Source organism: Dendropsophus ebraccatus, chromosome 10, assembly GCF_027789765.1.
Source record: "Dendropsophus ebraccatus isolate aDenEbr1 chromosome 10, aDenEbr1.pat, whole genome shotgun sequence".
NCBI classification, from domain to species: domain Eukaryota; kingdom Metazoa; phylum Chordata; class Amphibia; order Anura; family Hylidae; genus Dendropsophus; species Dendropsophus ebraccatus.
Window position 1 is genome coordinate 41,444,346 of NC_091463.1, and position 19,339 is coordinate 41,463,684.

At 48.0% G+C, this 19,339-nt stretch overlaps 1 protein-coding gene and 1 long non-coding RNA gene across 2 annotated transcripts in view; one reads left to right on the forward strand and one right to left on the reverse strand.

The window, feature by feature from the left end:
- Positions 1-6,911, forward strand: part of CNGA2 (cyclic nucleotide gated channel subunit alpha 2) — a 106,754-nt gene extending 99,843 nt beyond the window's left edge. The window contains exon 8 of the mRNA XM_069985773.1: positions 6,184-6,911. Coding sequence (XP_069841874.1) covers positions 6,184-6,813 — 630 coding nt within the window. The 3' untranslated portion in view covers positions 6,814-6,911. The remainder of the gene's footprint in view (positions 1-6,183) is intronic.
- Positions 6,129-16,749, reverse strand: LOC138802448 (uncharacterized). The gene is made up of 3 exons (XR_011364766.1): positions 16,685-16,749; positions 8,754-8,844; positions 6,129-6,537 (listed from the first exon to the last, which is right to left on the reverse strand). It is a non-coding gene; the product is annotated as an uncharacterized lncRNA (long non-coding RNA).
- Between the last annotated feature and the right edge of the window lie 2,590 nt (positions 16,750-19,339).

The following is a 19,339-nucleotide window of genomic DNA, read 5'->3' on the forward strand; positions in this document are numbered from 1 at the left end:
CTATTGGCTGATCAATTCAGATCAGCCAATAGCGGCGATCGGAACCTTTCCGGGTCATCGTGACCCGATGACCCGGAAAAAAATGGCGGTCGGTGCTGTCCCCATCGTCTTTTTTCGGCTATTTTCGTCTCCAGCCTAGTCTTTTTCCGGATTTTGCGCTCTGCTGCCCCCTAGTGGCTAATATGTGTAATACACTTATCAGCAGCTACAGGGATGTTCAGAATGTAGAAAAAGTTTGGGTTTTTTTTCCAATTTTTTTTTTCTATTTTCTGCACCCTATCGCCGCTGAGTGTTGATCAGCATCGCACGAAAGTGCGCTGCTAATCAGCAACTCCTACTTTTTGGTGTAGGGTGTTTTTTTTCTATATCCTACTGCCACGGTCTGCTAATAAGTGCCGCACATAAGTGCGGCATTTATCAGCAACGCCTTTGTTGGTGTAGGTTTTTTTTATACTTACTGTAAAAAAAAAAACACGTAAAAAACACTACATTACACCACACTACATTGAATAAAATTTGGCACTACACCACTACATACCCCATATACCAATCCCCGTATAAAGATGACCACCAGGGTGTTTTCGGCATCAGAGGCATACGTTATTATTGCCTCCGACACCGAAACAGCCAGTGAGGATGAATCCTTCTTTCCTCCATTCATCCTCATCATCCAGTGACGTGTCTGGGGGTAGCATAGCGTACGCTGCCCCCCAGACACGTCTTTTCTGCCAGTACCGTCCCAATAAGAGATGACGGTATGGCGTGAAATTCTACAAACTCTGTGAGCGTACCTCTGGGTACTCTTACAGATTTGGGGTATGAGCACACTGTGGAATGGCGAAGGATAACCCTTTGTGCATTCCGCAGCTGGCACCCGCCGGCGGACTGATGCGGGCGCGCGTCTTCACCCGTGTCATAGACTCCATTCTATGCACAGGCGGATTCCATTGTCCATCCAAAGAATGAATACGTTGGACGGAGAGCGGAATCCGCCCGTGCATAGAATGGAGTCTATGACACGTGTGGAGACGTGTGCCTGCATCACTCCGCCAGCGGGTGCCAACTGCGGAATGCACGAAGGGTTATCTGTCGCGATTCCGCAGTGTGCACGTACCCTTAGAGCAGGGGTGGGGAACCTCCGGCCCGCGGGCCGCATCCGGCCCCTGACACCTCCGGATGTGGCCCGCGGCTCCCCTGTGACATGCGCCGCTCTGGAGGAGAAGGAGCCGACACACACGGCATCCTCCTGTGTCTGTGACAGCTGCCAGGAGGATGCTGTGAGTGCCGGCTCCTTCCCCTCAGAGCGGTGCACATCTTCTGACTCCTGCCCTCCTGTGACGTGCGCCGCGCTGGTGAGGCAGGAGCTGGCACAGACACAGGAAGATGTGTTGTAGGCCGGCTCCTGCCTCACCAGCGCGGCGCAGATCGGCGCTCGTCTTCTGACTCCTGCGGGCCGCGCGCGATGACGTCATTTCATCGCGCGCCGCCTGCAGGAGAAGACCGGCACAGAAGAGAGGAGGGAGAAGAGGACCTGGACAGCGTGGGAGCGGAGGAAAGGTGAGTGGGATGTTTATTTTTTTCATTTGGGGCAGACACTGGGGGTTAACTAGGCCACCAGGGACATGACTGGGGGGGTTAACTAGGCCACCAGGGACATGGCTGAGGAGTTAACTAGGCTACCAGGGACATGACTGAGGGGTTAACTAGGCCACCAAGGACATGACTGAGGGGTTAACTAGGCCACCAGGGACATGACTGAGGAGTTAATTAGGCTACCAGGGACATGACTGGGGGGGTTAACTAGGCCACCAGGGACATGGCTGGGGGGTTAACTAGGCTACTAGGGACATGACTGGGGGGTTAACTAGGCTACAAGGGACATGACTGGGGGGTTAACTAGGCTACCAGGGACATGACTGGGGGGGTTAACTAGGCCACCAGGGACATGACTGAGGAGTTAACTAGGCTACCAGGGACATGACTGAGGGGTTAACTAGGCCACCAGGGACATGACTGGGGGGGTTAACTAGGCCACCAGGGACATGGCTGGGGGGTTAACTAGGCTACCAGGGGCATTACTAAGGATTCAAATCAGGTACAAGGGGCATCACAGTGGGTTAACTACAATAGCAGGGGCATTAGGGGAACAATACTTTGCCTTGTTCGGGTGCTGCAAACCCCCGCTACTAACTGCCGCGCACGGTATAACGTTGAGTGCGGCCCTCGAATGATTTTATTAAGGCCCGACCGGCCCTCGACATGGAAAAGGTTCCCCACCCCTGCCTTAGAGTGTATGAAGGAAGGGACACCCGAATCCAGCCCCCAGATACCCCCTCCCCCCCCATCCTCGGAACAAGTGGGAAGATCGTCCGGGAACTGATCTTCCCACTGCTGGATAAAGGTTACCACCTGTACGGGGATAACTTTTATACCAGCACCCCCTCTTCCGGTCCCTCGCTGCCCTGTAGCTTGCGGCACGATCCGAACATATCAGAAGTAGTAATAGAGCCCTAATATTTAGCAGCCATGGAGCGGACCCAGCGCTTCTGGATATGAAGGACCCCGTATCGCACCAGGACAACATTTTCCAGGTGACGTCCCCCACACTGGAAAACAGGAGACCCCAGAAGAAGTGCAGAGTGTGGCGTAACAGGGGGATCAGGAAGGACACCATTTTCCCGTGTGACACCTGTCCTGATCACCCCGGCCTCTGCATACTGGATCGCTTCAAGGCGTACCACACGTCATCGGAGTTCTACATTATCTAAATTCCTTCCCTTATTCCTATTTCAGGGGTCACGTTGATCCAGGGATTATTCTGATCGCCAATATGGAGTCGGGAAGGAATTTTTCCCCTGTGATGAGGCTACTGTCGTCTGCCTCACAAGGGTTTTTTGCCTTCCTCTGGGTCAACACAGGTTCAATTTGATGGACACCTGTCATTTTCAACCTTCAAACTAATAATTGGCCTAATACCCCCAAATAAATTAGAATTGTCCCTTTTCCCCAGCTAAGTAGGTATGGCCGCCATTCCCATTAGAGGATGCCATGATGCAATTACAAAGCCTCTGTGCAGCCAGGACAGTAGAAACCCCCCACAAGTGACCCAATTCTGGAAACTACACCCGATAAGGAATCTAACAAGGGGGGCAGCGGGGATATGGCCCCCTAGTGATGGCCACATTTGGGACGTGAAAATGAAAAAAATGGTATTTTGTATTTTCTCGGCACATGTTCTACGTAAGTGCCCGTCACCAGTGGAGTCAATATGCTCACTGTACCCCTTGTTAGATTCCTTATGGGGTGTAGTTTCCATAATGGGGTCACTTGTGGGGGGTTTCTACTGTCCTGGCAGCACAGGAGCTTTGTAAATGCGACATGGCCTCCATCCTCTATTCCAGCCTCTAAATGGCGCTCTGTCCCTTTGGTGGCTTGCCCTGTGCTCATATGGCACATTATGCCCACATGTGGGGTATTTTCGTACTCAGGGGAAACTACCCTACACGTTTTGTGTTCATTTTCTTTTTTAACCCCTGGTGAAAATGGAAAAAAATCAAGGCTAGACCAACATTTAGTGTAATTTTTGTAAAATTTTTAACTCTAAATCATTAAACTTGTCATGATTTTTTCATTTTCACAAGGGGCTAAAAGATAAAAAAAAAACACTAAATGTGTAGCGCAATTTCCACTAAGTACGGAAATACCCCACATGTGGACATAAAGCGCCATGCGGGTGCAGGGTAAGCCTCCGAAGGGAAGGAGCGCCATTTGGTTTTTGAAGGCTGGATTTGGATGGAATGGATTTCGAGGGGCCATGTTGCATTCAAAAGGCCCCTGTGTTGCCAAGACAGTTGAAACCCCCAACAAGTGACCCCATTATGGAAACTACACCCCTCAGGGAATGTAACAAGGGGTGTAGTGAGCATATGGACCCCACTGGTGACGGGCACAAATATGGAACAATGTGGCGTGAAAATGAAATATTACATTTTTTACACTATAATGTTGGTTTAGCCTTGAATGTATCATTTTCACAAGGGGTTAAAAGAGGGGGGAAAAAACTAAATGTGTAGAACAATTTCCCCCGAGTCCGTAAATACCCCACATGTGGACATAAAGCGCCATGTGGGCGCAGGGCAAGCCTCCGAAGGGAAGGAGCGCCATTTGGATTTTGGAGGTTGGATTTGGCTAGAATGGATGATGAACGCCATGTCGCATTTACAGAGCCCTCGTGCTGCCAAAACACTGGAAACCCCCCACAAGTGACCCCATTCTAGAAACTGCACCCCTCAGGGAATCTAACAAGGGGTGCAGTGAGGATATGGACCCCTTGATGACGGGCACATTTGTGCCATGAAAGTGAAAAAATTAAAATTTTCTCTTTCATGTCACATTGTTCCACATTTGTGCCCATAGCCAGTGGGGTCCATATGCTCACTGCACCCCTTGTTAGATTCCTTGAGGGGTGTAGTTTCCAGAATGGGGTCACTTGTGGGGGGTTTCCAGTGTCTTGGCAGCATGAGGGCTCTGTAAATGCGACATGGCCCTTGAAATCCTTTCCAGTGAAATTCAGCTTGCAAAAGCCAATTGGCGCTCCTTCCCTTTGGAGGCTCGTCCTGCGCCCCCTTGGCACTTTATCGCCACATGTGGGGTATTTCCATACTCGGGAGAAACTGCGCTACACATTTTGTGTCTTTCTTTTCCTCTTATCCCTTTAAGAAAATGAAAAATTGAAGGCTAGAACAACGTTTTAGTGTAAAAATTTTTTTTTTTTTCACGCCATATTGTTTGGAAAATCTGTGAAGCACCTGTGGGGTCCAAATGCTCACCGCACCCCTAGTTACATTCCTTGAGGGGTGTAGTTTTCTAAATGGTGTCCCTTTAGGGGTGTTTTTTAGGTTTTGGCACCCCAGAGCCTCTGCCAACCTGAAGTGGTACAGTCAAAAATGACCAAATATAACGGAGGCATTGAAATTCACTAGGCGCTCCTTTATATCTGAGGCTTGTGGTTGCGTCAAATAGCACAATAGGGCCACATATGGGGTATTTCTATAAACTTCAGAAACGGGGCAATAATTATTGGGGTGCATTTCTCTGGTAATAGGTTTATAATTATGAAAAATATTGGATTACAATAAAATCTCTGCACAGAAAATTAAAATTTTCAAATTTCTTACACACGTGGCTTTTATTTCTGTGACTCCCCTAAAGGGTTAAAACACTTTCTGGATATGCTTTTGCAGAATGTGGGGGGTGCAGTTTCTGAAATGGGGTGCTTTGTGGGGCTTTCTAACATACAGGCCCCTCAAATACACTTTAAACCTGAACAGGTCCCTAAAAATATCTGATTTTGAAATTTTACTGAAAATTTGGAAATTTGCTGCTAATGTTTTAAGCTTCCTATTGTCTAAAAAAAATGAAAGATCGTTTAATAAATGCTGCCAACATAAATTAGACATGTTGCTAATGCTATTTAATATATAATTTATGTGGTATAACCATTTTCTGTATAAGCAAAAAAGTTTCAAAGTTGGAAAAATGCATTTTTTCAAATTTTTTCACATTATTTGGGGTTTTTTCATAAAGATTCGTTATGAGTATCGACTCCAATTTACCAGAAATGTAAAGTACAATATGTCACGAGAAAACAATCTCAGAATCAGCCGGATAGGTAAAAGCATCCCGAAGTTATTAATGAATAAAGTGACACTGGTCATATTCATAAAATTTGTCTCTGTCATTAAGGCCATTTAAGGCTCTGTCCTTAAGGGGTTAATGCCTGGAATAAGCACAAACACTCCTGACATGTGTCACTTCATTTTAAGCGTGGTTTTTAAACTTGTGGTTTTGAAACTTTTGCCACTGAAATCAATCAGCAGTAAAAAAAAAACACACATGATTATGACGCACTTTTTTGCGGCAATAGAGCCCCTTTAGTCCCACTATTGTAGCATCAATTGTTTAGCTGTTTTAATATGCTTCCTTTAGGTAAGCCAAACTGAACTTCATCTCTATATAATACCTATTGCAGTATATGAGGGTGGCATGTGTTATAGTGTTGTTTCTTAGTTTGTTCCCTTTGTAAGGAAAAAAATAAGTCAATGCAGTGCTATTTAATTTCATGCTTTTTATTTATGTAATTCATTTTGCATCTCTGATTCATGCATTTTGATTATTTTTCAGGTACGCATCTTTCAAAATTGTGAGGCTGGTGTTCTAGTTGAGTTGGTTCTGAAACTACGTCCTCAGGTTTTCAGCCCAGGAGATTATATATGTCGGAAAGGCGATATTGGTCGGGAGATGTACATAATCAAGGAAGGAAAACTAGCTGTTGTTGGGGAAGACGGAATTACTCAATATGCTATTCTAACTTCAGGGAGTTGCTTTGGTGAGATTAGCATTTTGAATATTGAGGGGAGCAAGATGGGCAACCGTCGAACAGCTAGCATTCGTAGCCTTGGTTACTCTGATCTTTTCTGCCTTTCGAAGGATGATCTGATGGAGGCATTGATAGAATATCCAGATGCTAAGAAAGTTCTTGAGGAGAGAGGAAGAGAAATACTTGTAAAAGAGGGCCTACTTGATGAATCTAAAGAGAAAAATGCAATGAAAGGTAAATCTGCAGAAGAAAAACTAGAGCTTCTAGAGTCCAATTTGGATCTGCTGCACACCCGCTTTGCTCGTTTGCTTCGGGAATATAGTGATGCACAACAGAGTCTAAAACAAAGGGTCTCACTTTTAGAGGGAAAATTAAAAGACCTTCAAGGTGGTGAGATTTCTTCAGATGACATGGAGGAAAAGAGTCAACCCTAATAAATCGTTTTTATTGTCTTTCCTTAAAATTGCTTTATTGCACAGGCTGCCTTGAGATGTTTAACATTTCTTAACATCCAATCTCTGACTTTTTCCAATTTACAGATCTCACTTGCTAGTAATAAAATTATTATTATTAATAATAATAATAATAATAATAATAATATTTATTTGTATAGCACCAACAGATTCTGCAGTTTTTCTTTTTACACGATACAGGGGTTACATTTACATTCACACATTACAGAATTAAATAATTAAAATAAATAAAAATACAAAAGAGGGACCTCACAAGAGCTTAAAGTGACACTGTCACCCCCTTTGTTCATTTTGACATCTCTACACAGGTGTAAAGGGTAAATTTAGTGTTTTTCATATCTTATTTCATATCATATGTCATGGTGCTTGTTCAAGTAAAAAGTGTCCTTTTATCATCTGCAGATTGTATTAAGTGGGCGTGGCCTCGCGGCACTAGCGCCACATAACCCCGCCCACAACGGCACAATTGGCCCCGCCCCTCGCCTGCCATTGGAACAGGCTGGCCGAAAGGTCTAGACTCCACCCCCTTTACGTTGGACAACCAATGGGCGTCAAGGGGACGGGGCCGACCGTGCCGTTGTGGGCGGGGTTATGTGGCGCTAGTGCCGCGAGGCCACGCCCACTTAATACAATCTGCAGTTGATAAAAGGACACTTTTTACTTGAACAAGCACCATGACATATGATATGAAATAAGATATGAAAAACACTAAATTTACCCTTTACACCTGTGTAGAGATGTCAGAATGCACTAAGGGGGTGACAGTGTCACTTTAAAGCCTAGAAAGACAGGGGTGACACAAGAGGCAGTATGTGGTTTATTTGCAAATGGTCCAGCCATTGTACATAGGATCGGTAAGTGCCTATGAGTGTTGGGAAAGCCAGTTACCTGCCAACCTCTGAGTACAGGTACAAAGTGCTTGAAACCATCAGATATAGTGTAAATAGTGAGGGGACATCAGAAGGGGAAACAAATTTAGGGAATGTTATAAGCATGCCTGAAAAGAGAAGTTTTTTTTTAGGGTACACTTGAAACTGTTGGGAATTAGGGTCCTATTCCACGGGCCGAGGAGGGCCCGATCAACGATGTACACAAGTGGCGATCTGCTAGATTGCCGCTCGTTTACTGGGCTTATTCCACGCCCGATGATCGTTGAGTGAGGGCTGCAGGGACATCGTTACCGATGTCCTTGCAGCCCTTGCAGCATCATACATTACCTGTCAGGTCTTTTTTTCTGCGCTGTCTTCATCCCTGGGTCCCGCGCGCTCAATCTTCCGAATGGCCGGTCAGCTGACCGGCCACACGCGGTCCCGGCCTGTGATTGGCTGAGCGCTCCGTCAGCTGACCGGCCATTCGGAAGATAGAGCGCGCGGGACCCGGGGATGAAGACAGCGCAGAGAAGACGACCTGACAGGTAATGCATGATGCTGCACTTCTGAAATAGTCGGTTGCCCGCCGCGCACCGCTATTCAACCGTAGCGATGCGCGGTGGGGGAACAATGATTTTAGGTCTGGCCCTAAATGAACGATCAGCCGATGACACGATCATCGGCTGATCGTTCTCTTTATTTCACCGAACAATAATCGGCCAAATGGGGCCGATTCGGCCGATTATCGTTACTGTGGAATAGTGTTGGGAATTAGTCTAATGTCTTTGGGTAAAGCATTCCAGAGAACTGGTGCACCACAAGAGAAGTCTTGGAGGCAGGAGTGACAGGTTCTTATTATGGAAGATGTTCGTGTAAGCAAAACGTAGAGAGCAGGTTGGATGGTAGGTGGAAATGAGGGAGGAGATGTATGGAGGTGTAGAATTGTGGAGAGCTTTATGGGTGAGAAGTTTGAACTAGTAGACAGATAATTGTGCGCACAGGGATTTGACCATCAAACACATTACTAATTACCTCATGGTTTCAGCATATGGCTGTTTCACATCTATGTTATCTCTTGGGGACTTGCTAAGCAACAAAGCAAACTTATCCTGTCAATAAAGAGCTGAAAAAAAAGAAATAAACTCTGCTTATACAAACGCTGCATTGCTGAGAGATGTTACATTTTTTTATTATCAGATAATCAGCAACAAATTAAAGTTGAACTGTGTTACTAAACACATCATAGGATAGATATTCTGTGTAAAAGGAGGCTAAAGGGGACTACTTATTGACTATCACAACCAATTAAAAAACATATATAGAACAATCACACTACATATTTTCTTAATGCATTACTGTCATTTGTAAAAAAAAAAAACAAAAAAAAAAACACCGGCTATCAATCAAATCATACTTTTTCACTTCATTATAGTCTATGAAGCAAAAGAGTTGACCATCCTGGTCAGCCTGGGAGTAAGGCTACGTTCACACAGAGCAAAAGGAGCGGATTACGCAAGGAAATATTTCCGCCTGAAATCAACTGACACTGAATTCCGAGCAGAATATAAGCAGCCCTAAGGGCTCGTTCCCACTGAGCAAAAGCAGCTGAATTTCTGCGCTGAATCAGCGCTGAAATTTCAGCCGTTAAAATAGGTGCAGAGCTAATTTCCATTGTGTTGAATGGAAATTCTGCTCTGCAGTTCACACAGTGGAATTTCCGCACTGAACTAATCCGCTTTCCGCCAGAAGAATGAACATGTTCATTCTTCCGCTAGCGGAAGCTTATACAAATCAATGGGGCTCTGATTTTCTGTTTCAGCGCGGAATACAAGCGTATTCAGCGAGGAATACAAGCGTAATACAAGCGGAAATTACTCGCTGAATCAGCACGGAAATGGGGAAAAGGGGGGGAGGAGGATTCTAGTATATGTTCTGATATAGTCTAGTTTACTCACCAAATACTCGCTGAATGCATGCGGATTCAGCGCGGATTCCTCGAGTATTCCGCGCTGAATTTGTCAAGAGCTGATTACGAGCTGAACACTTTCCTAGCAGAATAGGCAGGGATTCTGCTTACATTCTGCTTATATTCTGCTCGGAATTCAGAGTCAGTTGATTTCAGGCAGAAATATTTCCTTGCGTAATCCGCTCCTTTTGCTCTGTGTGAACGTAGCCTAAAGCACATTGCCACGTTCTCTCCCTGGTTGTATTGCAGACAGACGGTCTTAGCAGGGAGACTTGCTGTGATCAATAACTTTTTACATATCCTTTTTTTCCCCAAAACTTTTTTCCCCAAAACTGTTTTTATTAAGAGTTTTTTTTTGTTCATGAACAGTAAATAACACAGGGTACACTAAAGTATAAAATATATAATACTATACATTGCTATATTTATGATAGCAATACAATTAAAATGAAATACAATTTAGTAAAGCATAGTGTAATAAAGTATCCTACAGCATAGTACAATGTACTAATTGCAAGGTATAATGTACACGTAAACAAAAATTAAAATTATGTAGTCCTCACAGCAGCCCTATGTGATATAGTATTGAAACATAATAAAATAACAATATGCTGATTTAATTAGAATATACACTCACCGGCCACTTTATTAGGTACACCTGTCCAACTGCACGTTACCACTTAATTTCTAATCAGCCAATCACATGGCGGCAACTCAGTGCATTTAGGCATGTAGACATGGTCAAGACAATCTCCTGCAGTTCAAACCGAGCATCAGTATGGGGAAGAAAGGTGATTTGAGTGCCCTTGAACGTGGCATGGTTGTTGGTGCCAGAAGGGCTGGTCTGAGTATTTCAGAAACTGCTGATCTACTGGGATTTTCACGCACAACCATCTCTAGGGTTTACAGAGAATGGTCCGAAAAAGAAAAAACATATAGTGAGCGGCAGTTCTGTGGGCGGAAATGCCTTGTTGATGCCAGAGGTCAGAGGAGAATGGGCAGACTGGTTCGAGCTGATAGAAAGGCAACAGTGACTCAAATAGCCAACCGTTACAACCAAGGTAGGCAGAAGAACATCTCTGAACGCACAGTAGGTCGATCTTTGAGGCAGATGGGCTACAGCAGCAGAAGACCACACCGGTTGCCACTCCTTTCAGCTAAGAACAGGAAACTGAGGCTACAATTTGCACAAGCTCATCGAAATTGGACAGTAGAAGATTGGAAAAACGTTGCCTGGTCTGATGAGTCTCGATTTCTGCTGCGACATTCGGATGGTAGGGTCAGAATTTGGCGTCAACAACATGAAAGCATGGATCCATCCTGCCTTGTATCAACGGTTCAGGCTGCTGGTGGTGGTGTCATAGTGTTGAGAATATTTTCTTGGCACTCTTTGGGCCCCTTGGTACCAATTGAGCATCGTTGCAATGCCACAGCCTACCTGAGTATTGTTGCTGACCATGTCCATCCCTTTATGACCACAATGTACCCAACATCTGATGGCTACTTTCAGCAGGATAATGCGCCATGTCATAAAGCTAGAATCATCTCAGACTGGTTTCTTGAACATGACAATGAGTTCACTGTACTCAAATGGCCTCCACAGTCACCAGATCTCAATCCAATAGAGCATCTTTGGGATGTGGTGGAACGGGAGATTCGCATCATGGATGTGCAGCCGACAAATCTGCGGCAACTGTGTGATGCCATCATGTCAATATGGACCAAAATCTCTGAGGAATGCTTCCAGCACCTTGTTGAATCTATGCCACGACGAATTGAGGCAGTTCTGAAGGCAAAAGGGGGTCCAACCCGTTACTAGCATGGTGTACCTAATAAAGTGGCCGTTGAGTGTATAAAATTACATATAATGATCATGGAAACAATAAAGTACAATACAAGGACAAAGATATTAGTAAAAGTACCGCCAGGCCCTGGCGGGAAAATGAATTCACATTCATTTTCCGGACAGGGCCTGGCAGCGTTTTTACTAGTATCTTTGTCCTTTTATTGTACTTTATTGTTTCCATGATCATTATATGTGATTTTATATATTCTAATTAAATCAGCATATTATATTGTTATTTTATTATGTTTCAATACTATATCACATAGGGCTGCTGTGACTTAGAGGACTATATAATTTTAATTCTTGTTTACACCTTATGGTACTCATATGCCACTATATTTAGGGGCAGACTATATTTTAACCTCAGTCATTTGCACTTAGACCTTTGAGCTGCACCACTTCCCCCTTTCATTTTATAATATAGACATATAATACAGGGCACATAAAGTGTGTCTATACAGTATACCTTTATGAGTCACTTCTGGTGAGACAGAAAGGGTGTGTGTGTACTAGGATATGGGGAAGAGGCAGGGCCGCCATCAGGGCAGTATTGGTGGTACAGCTGTCAGGGGCCCGGGCTAAAACTAGCATCCAGGGGGGCCCGGCAGCCCAGCCTACCTGTGTGTAAGCTCCTGACAGCTGTACCGCACAGGCAGGAAGACACAGGGCCTCCCCCTCACTCTCCCAGGGCCCCCTCCTCTTCCTCACTCTCCCAGGGCCCCCTCCTCTTCCTCACTCCCCCGACCCCTCCCCCGCCCCACACAACCTTCTCTGGCAGCTTTCTCCTGTGCTGCGATGTCGGAGGAGAAGGGGGAGGGGCCCGGAGCCGCTGTGTGAGGAGCAGGAGGAAAACAGGAAGCACGTGGGTCATGGAGCTTCCCTGCAAGTAAGTGTTAGTGTAAGTGTAAGATGTAAGTAAGTGTGTGTAATCATGTGTGCTGGGGAGGATGATGTGTGCATGTGTGCTGGGGGGGGGATGATGTGTGCATGTGTGCTGGGGGGGGGGATGATGTGTGCATGTGTGCTGGGGGGGAGGATGATGTGTGCATGTGTGCTGGGGGGGAGATGATGTGTGCATGTGTGCTGGGGGGGAGATGATGTGTGCATGTGTGCTGGGGGGGAGATGATGTGTGCTGGGGGGGAGATGATGTGTGCATGTGTGCTGGGGGGGAGATGATGTGTGCATGTGTGCTGGGGGGGATGATGTGTGCATGTGTGCTGGGGGGGGAGATGATGTGTGCTGGGGGGGAGATGATGTGTGCTGGGGGGGATGATGTGTGCATGTGTGCTGGGGGGGGAGATGATGTGTGCATGTATGCTGGGGGGATGATGTGTGCATGTGTGCTGGGGGAATGATGTGTGCATGTGTGCTGGGGGGGGGATGATGTGTGCATGTGTGCTGGGGGGATGATGTGTGCTGGGGGGATGATGTGTTGCGGGGGGGGAGATGATGTGTGCATGTGTGCTGGGGGGGATGATGTGTGCTGGGGGGGATGATGTGTGCATGTGTGCTGGGGGGGATGATGTGTGCATGTGTGCTGGGGGGGATGATGTGTGCATGTGTGCTGGGGGGGGATGATGTGCGCATGTGTGCTGGGGGGGGATGATGTGTGCATGTGTGCTGGGGGGGGAGATGATGTGTGCATGTGTGCTGGGGGGGAGATGATGTGTGCATGTATGCTGGGGGGGGAGATGATGTGTGCATGTGTGCTGGGGGGGGAGATGATGTGTGCATGTGTGCTGGGGGGGAGATGATGTGTGCATGTGTGCTGGGGGGGGAGATGATGTGTGCATGTGTGCTGGGGGGGAGATGATGTGTGCATGTGTGCTGGGGGGGATGATGTGTGCATGTGTGCTGGGGGGGAGATGATGTGTGCATGTGTGCTGGGGGGGATGATGTGTGCATGTGTGCTGGGGGGGGGGAGATGATGTGTGCTGGGGGGGATGATGTGTGCATGTGTGCTGGGGGGGGAGATGATGTGTGCATGTGTGCTGGGGGGATGATGTGTGCATGTGTGCTGGGGGGATGATGTGTGCATGTGTGCTGGGGGGATGATGTGTGCATGTGTGCATGTGTGCTGGGGGGATGATGTGTGCTGGGGGGATGATGTGTTGCGGGGGGGAGATGATGTGTGCATGTGTGCTGGGGGGGATGATGTGTGCATGTGTGCTGGGGGGGGATGATGTGCGCATGTGTGCTGGGGGGGATGATGTGTGCATGTGTGCTGGGGGGGATGATGTGTGCTGGGGAGGATGATGTGTGCTGGGGGGGATGATGTGTGCATGTGTGCTGGGGGGGGGATGATGTGTGCATGTGTGCTGGGGGGGGATGATGTGTGCATGTGTGCTGGGGGGGATGATGTGCGCATGTGTGCTGGGGGGGATGATGTGTGCTGGGGGGATGATGTGTGCTGGGGGGATGATGTGTGCTGGGGGGATGATGTGTGCATGTGTGCTGGGGGGATGATGTGCCCATGTGTGCTGGGGGGATGATGTGTGCATGTGTGCTGGGGGGATGATGTGTGCATGTGTGCTGGGGGGATGATGTGTGCTGGGGGGATGATGTGTGCTGGGGGGATGATGTGTGCTGGGGGGATGATGTGTGCTGGGGGGATGATGTGTGCTGGGGGGATGATGTGTGCATGTGTGCTGGGGGGATGATGTGTGCATGTGTGCTGGGGGGGATGATGTGTGCTGGGAGGGATGATGTGTGCTGGGGGGGGATGATGTGTGCTGGGGGAGATGATGTGTGCTGGGGGGATGATGTGTGAATGTGTGCTGGGGGGGATGATGTGTGCTGGGGGGATGATGTGTGCATGTGTGCTGGGGGGGATGATGTGTGCTGGGGGGATGATGTGTGCATGTGTGCTGGGGGGGATGATGTGTGCTGGGGGGGGATGATGTGTGCTGGGGGGGATGATGTGTGCTGGGGGGATGCAATCCCTGATCCCTGCACCCTGTCAGCCCCAACCTCCTTGCACTCTGTCAGCGCTCTGTTTGCCCCCACATCCCTGATCCCTGCACCCTGTCTGACCCCCCATCCCTGCACCCTGTCTGCCCCCACATCCCTGATCCCTGCACCCTGTCTGCCCCCACATCCCTGATCCCTGTCTGACCCCCCATCCCTGCACACTGTCTAACCCCACATCCCTGATCCCTGCACCCTGTCTGACCCCCCATCCCTGATCCCTGCACCCTGCACCCTGTCTGCCCCCACATCCCTGATCCCTGCACCCTGTCTGACCCCCCATCCCTGATCCCTGCACCCTGTCTGCCCCCACATCCCTGACCCCTGCACCCTGTCTAACCCCACATCCCTGATCCCTGCACCCTGTCTGACCCCCCCATCCCTGATCCCTGCACCCTGCACCCTGTCTGCCCCCACATCCCTGATCCCTGCACCCTGTCTAACCCCCCATCCCTGATCCCTGCACCCTGTCTGCCCCCACATCCCTGACCCCTGCACCCTGTCTAACCCCACATCCCTGATCCCTGCACCCTGTCTGACCCCCCATCCCTGATCCCTGCACCCTGTCTGCCCCCACATCCCTGATCCCTGCACCCTGTCTGCCCCCACATCCCTGATCCCTGCACCCTGTCTGACCCCCCATCCCTGCACACTGTCTAACCCCACATCCCTGATCCCTGCACCCTGTCTGACCCCCCATCCCTGATCCCTGCACCCAGTCTGACCCCCCCATCCCTGATCCCTGCACCCTGTCTGCCCCCACATCCCTGATCCCTGTCTGACCCCCCATCCCTGATCCCTGCACCCTGTCTGCCCCCACATCCCTGACCCCTGCACCCTGTCTAACCCCACATCCCTGATCCCTGCACCCTGTCTAACCCCACATCCCTGATCCCTGCACACTGTCTAACCCCACATCCCTGATCCCTGCACACTGTCTAACCCCACATCCCTGATCCCTGCACCCTGTCTAACACCCCATCCCTGATCCCTGCACCCTGTCTGACCCCACATCCCTGATCCCTGCACCCTGTCTGACCCCCCATCCCTGATCCCTGCACCCTGTCTGCCCCCACATCCCTGATCCCTGCACCCTGTCTAACCCCCCATCCCTGATCCCTGCACCCTGTCTGCCCCCACATCCCTGCACCGTCTGCCCCCACATCCCTGATCCCTGCACCCTGTCTGCCCCCACATCCCTGCTCCCTGCACCCTGTCTGACCCCACATCCCTGATCCCTGCACCCTGTCTGACCCCCCATCCCTGCACACTGCACCCTGTCTGCCCCCTCATCCCTGCACCCTGTCTAACCCCCCATCCCTGATCCCTGCACCCTGTCTGCCCCCACATCCCTGATCCCTGCACCCTGTCTGCCCCCACATCCCTGATCCCTGCACCCTGTCTGCCCCCACATCCCTGATCCCTGCACCCTGTCTGCCCCCACATCCCAGCAGTATTATTTGGTACCAATGCGTAGAAATATTTTGTGGCCATGTGTAGGGGGCTTGTGCTCCTGATCTTTTAAGACCCCAGCAACACTCCTCTCAGACCACCTTCTTTATTTAACTATGACTGTGTAGTGGTTTAATGTCTAAGCACTTGGGGCCCCACTTTTAAATTGTGCCCAGGGCCACATTTGACCTAAAACCGGCCCTGGCCCTTGGGTTCCATAGTTTTTATTTTAATTAATAGTGCACGGAAGTTGGCTGGCAGGGATGTATCTAAAGAGACCCAGCTTTCCAGAATTATATCAGAGCCACCCAGTTACTTCAAAGACATCAGTCAAAAATACGTCCCATGTTTTTTTGTTAATGTGGGGCCCAGACACTCCAGCTGTATGGGGCCCCGAAATTTCTGATGGCGGCCCTGGGAAGAGGGGTGGTGATAAAAGTGGTCCAAGACTAGCTATATACATGTTAACCACCTAATGAAATCAATATATAGAAAAATATAACTCACACGATAAGCTGACGGTATAATAATATGAGGGGAAAGCCATTGAGAGGCAAAATAGCGTATCCTTTGGATTCTGATAGCTTTCTAAATTCCCTCCAAAGGAACCAAACTTTTTAAAAAGGCACATGGGATATGTTCTCCCAACTAACTAACTCCTCCATCCTGCATAAAATGTCAATGTCATAACTGTGAAGCCCCTCCAGAAGACCCCCTGCAGGAGTGCTCACCATGGGATAGCAGCCTCCTATCTTCTCCGGCCAGCAGAAGTCATTTCCCCCCTCCCTTTAGCCTTCAGCAAGTGAGTTCTGGTATGTAGCAGAGTGTAACATGAGTCCGGCCCTGTGGGGGAGGGGGCCTGGAGGAGAACCACTGAGGAGCAGCTCACACTGCCGTTGTCAGTGTGTTAACCCAATCCTTCCCAATTGTCACTGTAGCTAGATATTGCACTGCATCTGTTGTACCTTTTATCTCCTCCTCTGAGCACCCTCCTCTCCTGACATCCTCTGTGCTGCTGTGACACTATGTCGTCTTCTATAGGATCAGCACCCTCCTCTCCTGACATCCTCTGTGCTTCTGTGACAGTGTCCTCTCCTATAGGATCAGCACCCTCCTCTCCTGACATCCTCAGGATGCTGTGGTTTAGGCCGGATTCACACTCCATTTTTGCAGTCTGTCTATCATATCAGTTTTTAAATGGTCACTTTTAACATACACAAAAACATGTTCAATCACGTTTTTGGTGTACGCTACAAAATATATATATATATATATATATATATATATATATATATATATATGGTTTACTTGTATACTATACATAATCAACAATGGCCCCTATATACATACGTCCATATGCATGATTCTCGAAACTCAAACCCAAAATGGCAATGAGATGCTGGACAAATCATCCAAATCATGTGTCCAGCATCTCATTGCCATTTTGGGTTTGAGTTTCGAGAATCATGCATATGGACGTATGTATATAGGGGCCATTGTTGATTATGTATAGTATACAAGTAAACCATATATATATATATATATATATATATATATATATATATATATATATATATTTTGTAGCGTACACCAAAAACGTGATTGAACATGTTTTTGTGTATGTTAAAAGTGACCATTTAAAAACTGATATGATAGACAGACTGCAAAAATGGAGTGTGAATCCGGCCTAAACCACAGCATCCTGAGGATGTCAGGAGAGGAGGGTGCTGATCCTATAGGAGAGGACACTGTCCTATAGGATCAGCACACTCCTCTCCTGACATCCTCTGTGCTGATGTGAAACTGTGTCCTCTCCTATAGGATCAGCACACTCCTCTCCTGACATCCTCTGTGCTGCTGTGACATCCCCTATAAGGTCAGCACACTCCTCTCCTGACATCCTCTGTGCTGCTGTGACATCCCCTATAAGGTCAGCACACTCCTCTCCTGACATCCTCTGTGCTGCTGGGACCTCTCCTATAGGATCAGCACCCTCCTCTCCTGACATCCTCTGTGCTGCTGTGACACTGTGTTCTCTCCTATAGGATCAGCACACTCCTCTCCTGACATCCTCTGTGCTGCTGTGACACTGTGTCCTCTCCTATAGGATTAGCACACTCCTCTCCTGACATCCTCTGTGCTGCTGTGAAACTGTGTCCTCTCCTATAGGATCAGCACCCTCCTCTCCTCACATCCTCTTTGCTGCTGTGACACTGTGTCCTGTCCTATAGGATCAGCACACTCCTCTCCTGACATCCTCTGTGCTGCTGTGACACTGTGACCTCTCCTATAGATCAGCACCCTCTTCTCCTGACATCCTCTGTGCTGCTAGGACCCTGTGACTTCCCCTATAAGATCAGCAACCTCCTCTCCTGACATCCTCTGTGCTGCTGGGACCCTGTGACCTCTCCTATAGATCAGCCACCCCCTCTCCTGACATCCTCTGTGCTACTGTGAACTCTCCTATAAGATCAGCCCCCTCCTCTCCTGACATCCTCTGTGCTGCTGTGACACTGTGTCCTCTCCTATAGGATCAGCCCCCTCCTCTTCTGACATCCTCTGTGCTGCTGGGATCCTGCTCCTTTTTCTATATAACTGAATACTGAAAGTACTGAAAGATCTAGTACACAAATTAGTAATGAGATGCTGGACACATGATTTGGATGATTTGTCCAGCATCTCATTGCCATTTTGGGTTTGAGTTTCGAGAATCATGCATATGGACGTATGTATATAGGGGCCATTGTTGATTATGTATAGTATACAAGTAAACCATATATATATATATATATATATATATATATATATATATATATATATATTTTGTAGCGTACACCAAAAACGTGATTGAACATGTTTTTGTGTATGTTAAAAGTGACCATTTAAAAACTGATATGATAGACAGACTGCAAAAATGGAGTGTGAATCCGGCCTAAACCACAGTAGCTCTAGTTCACTACTATCCAGACACTGAAGCCCCTATTACACCATGCGGTTTGCAGGAGCAAGTGAGCGCCGATCTATCAGGTCAGCGCTCACTTTCTCCTTGTTCCCCACTCGCTGCCGCCGATATTACGCATGCCAATGCTGGATGCCCATATGAGACAGCGGCGGTCTGTTGCTGCTGCTCCTGTAACACAGAGCAACGACAGCAGATTGTTACTATGCTGTCATTCTTTCAACATGTTAAAAGGCAACGATAAGACGACATCATGCATGTCAGCTAATCGTTGCCTTTTATTACACTAAGCGATTATTGCCCATAATGGTTGTTAATCAGTCAAATGCGGTCAATAATTGGCCTTAAGGGCTCTATGACACCAACAGATTATCTGACAGATTTTTGCAGCCAAAGCCAGGAACAGACTATAAACAAGGAACAGGTC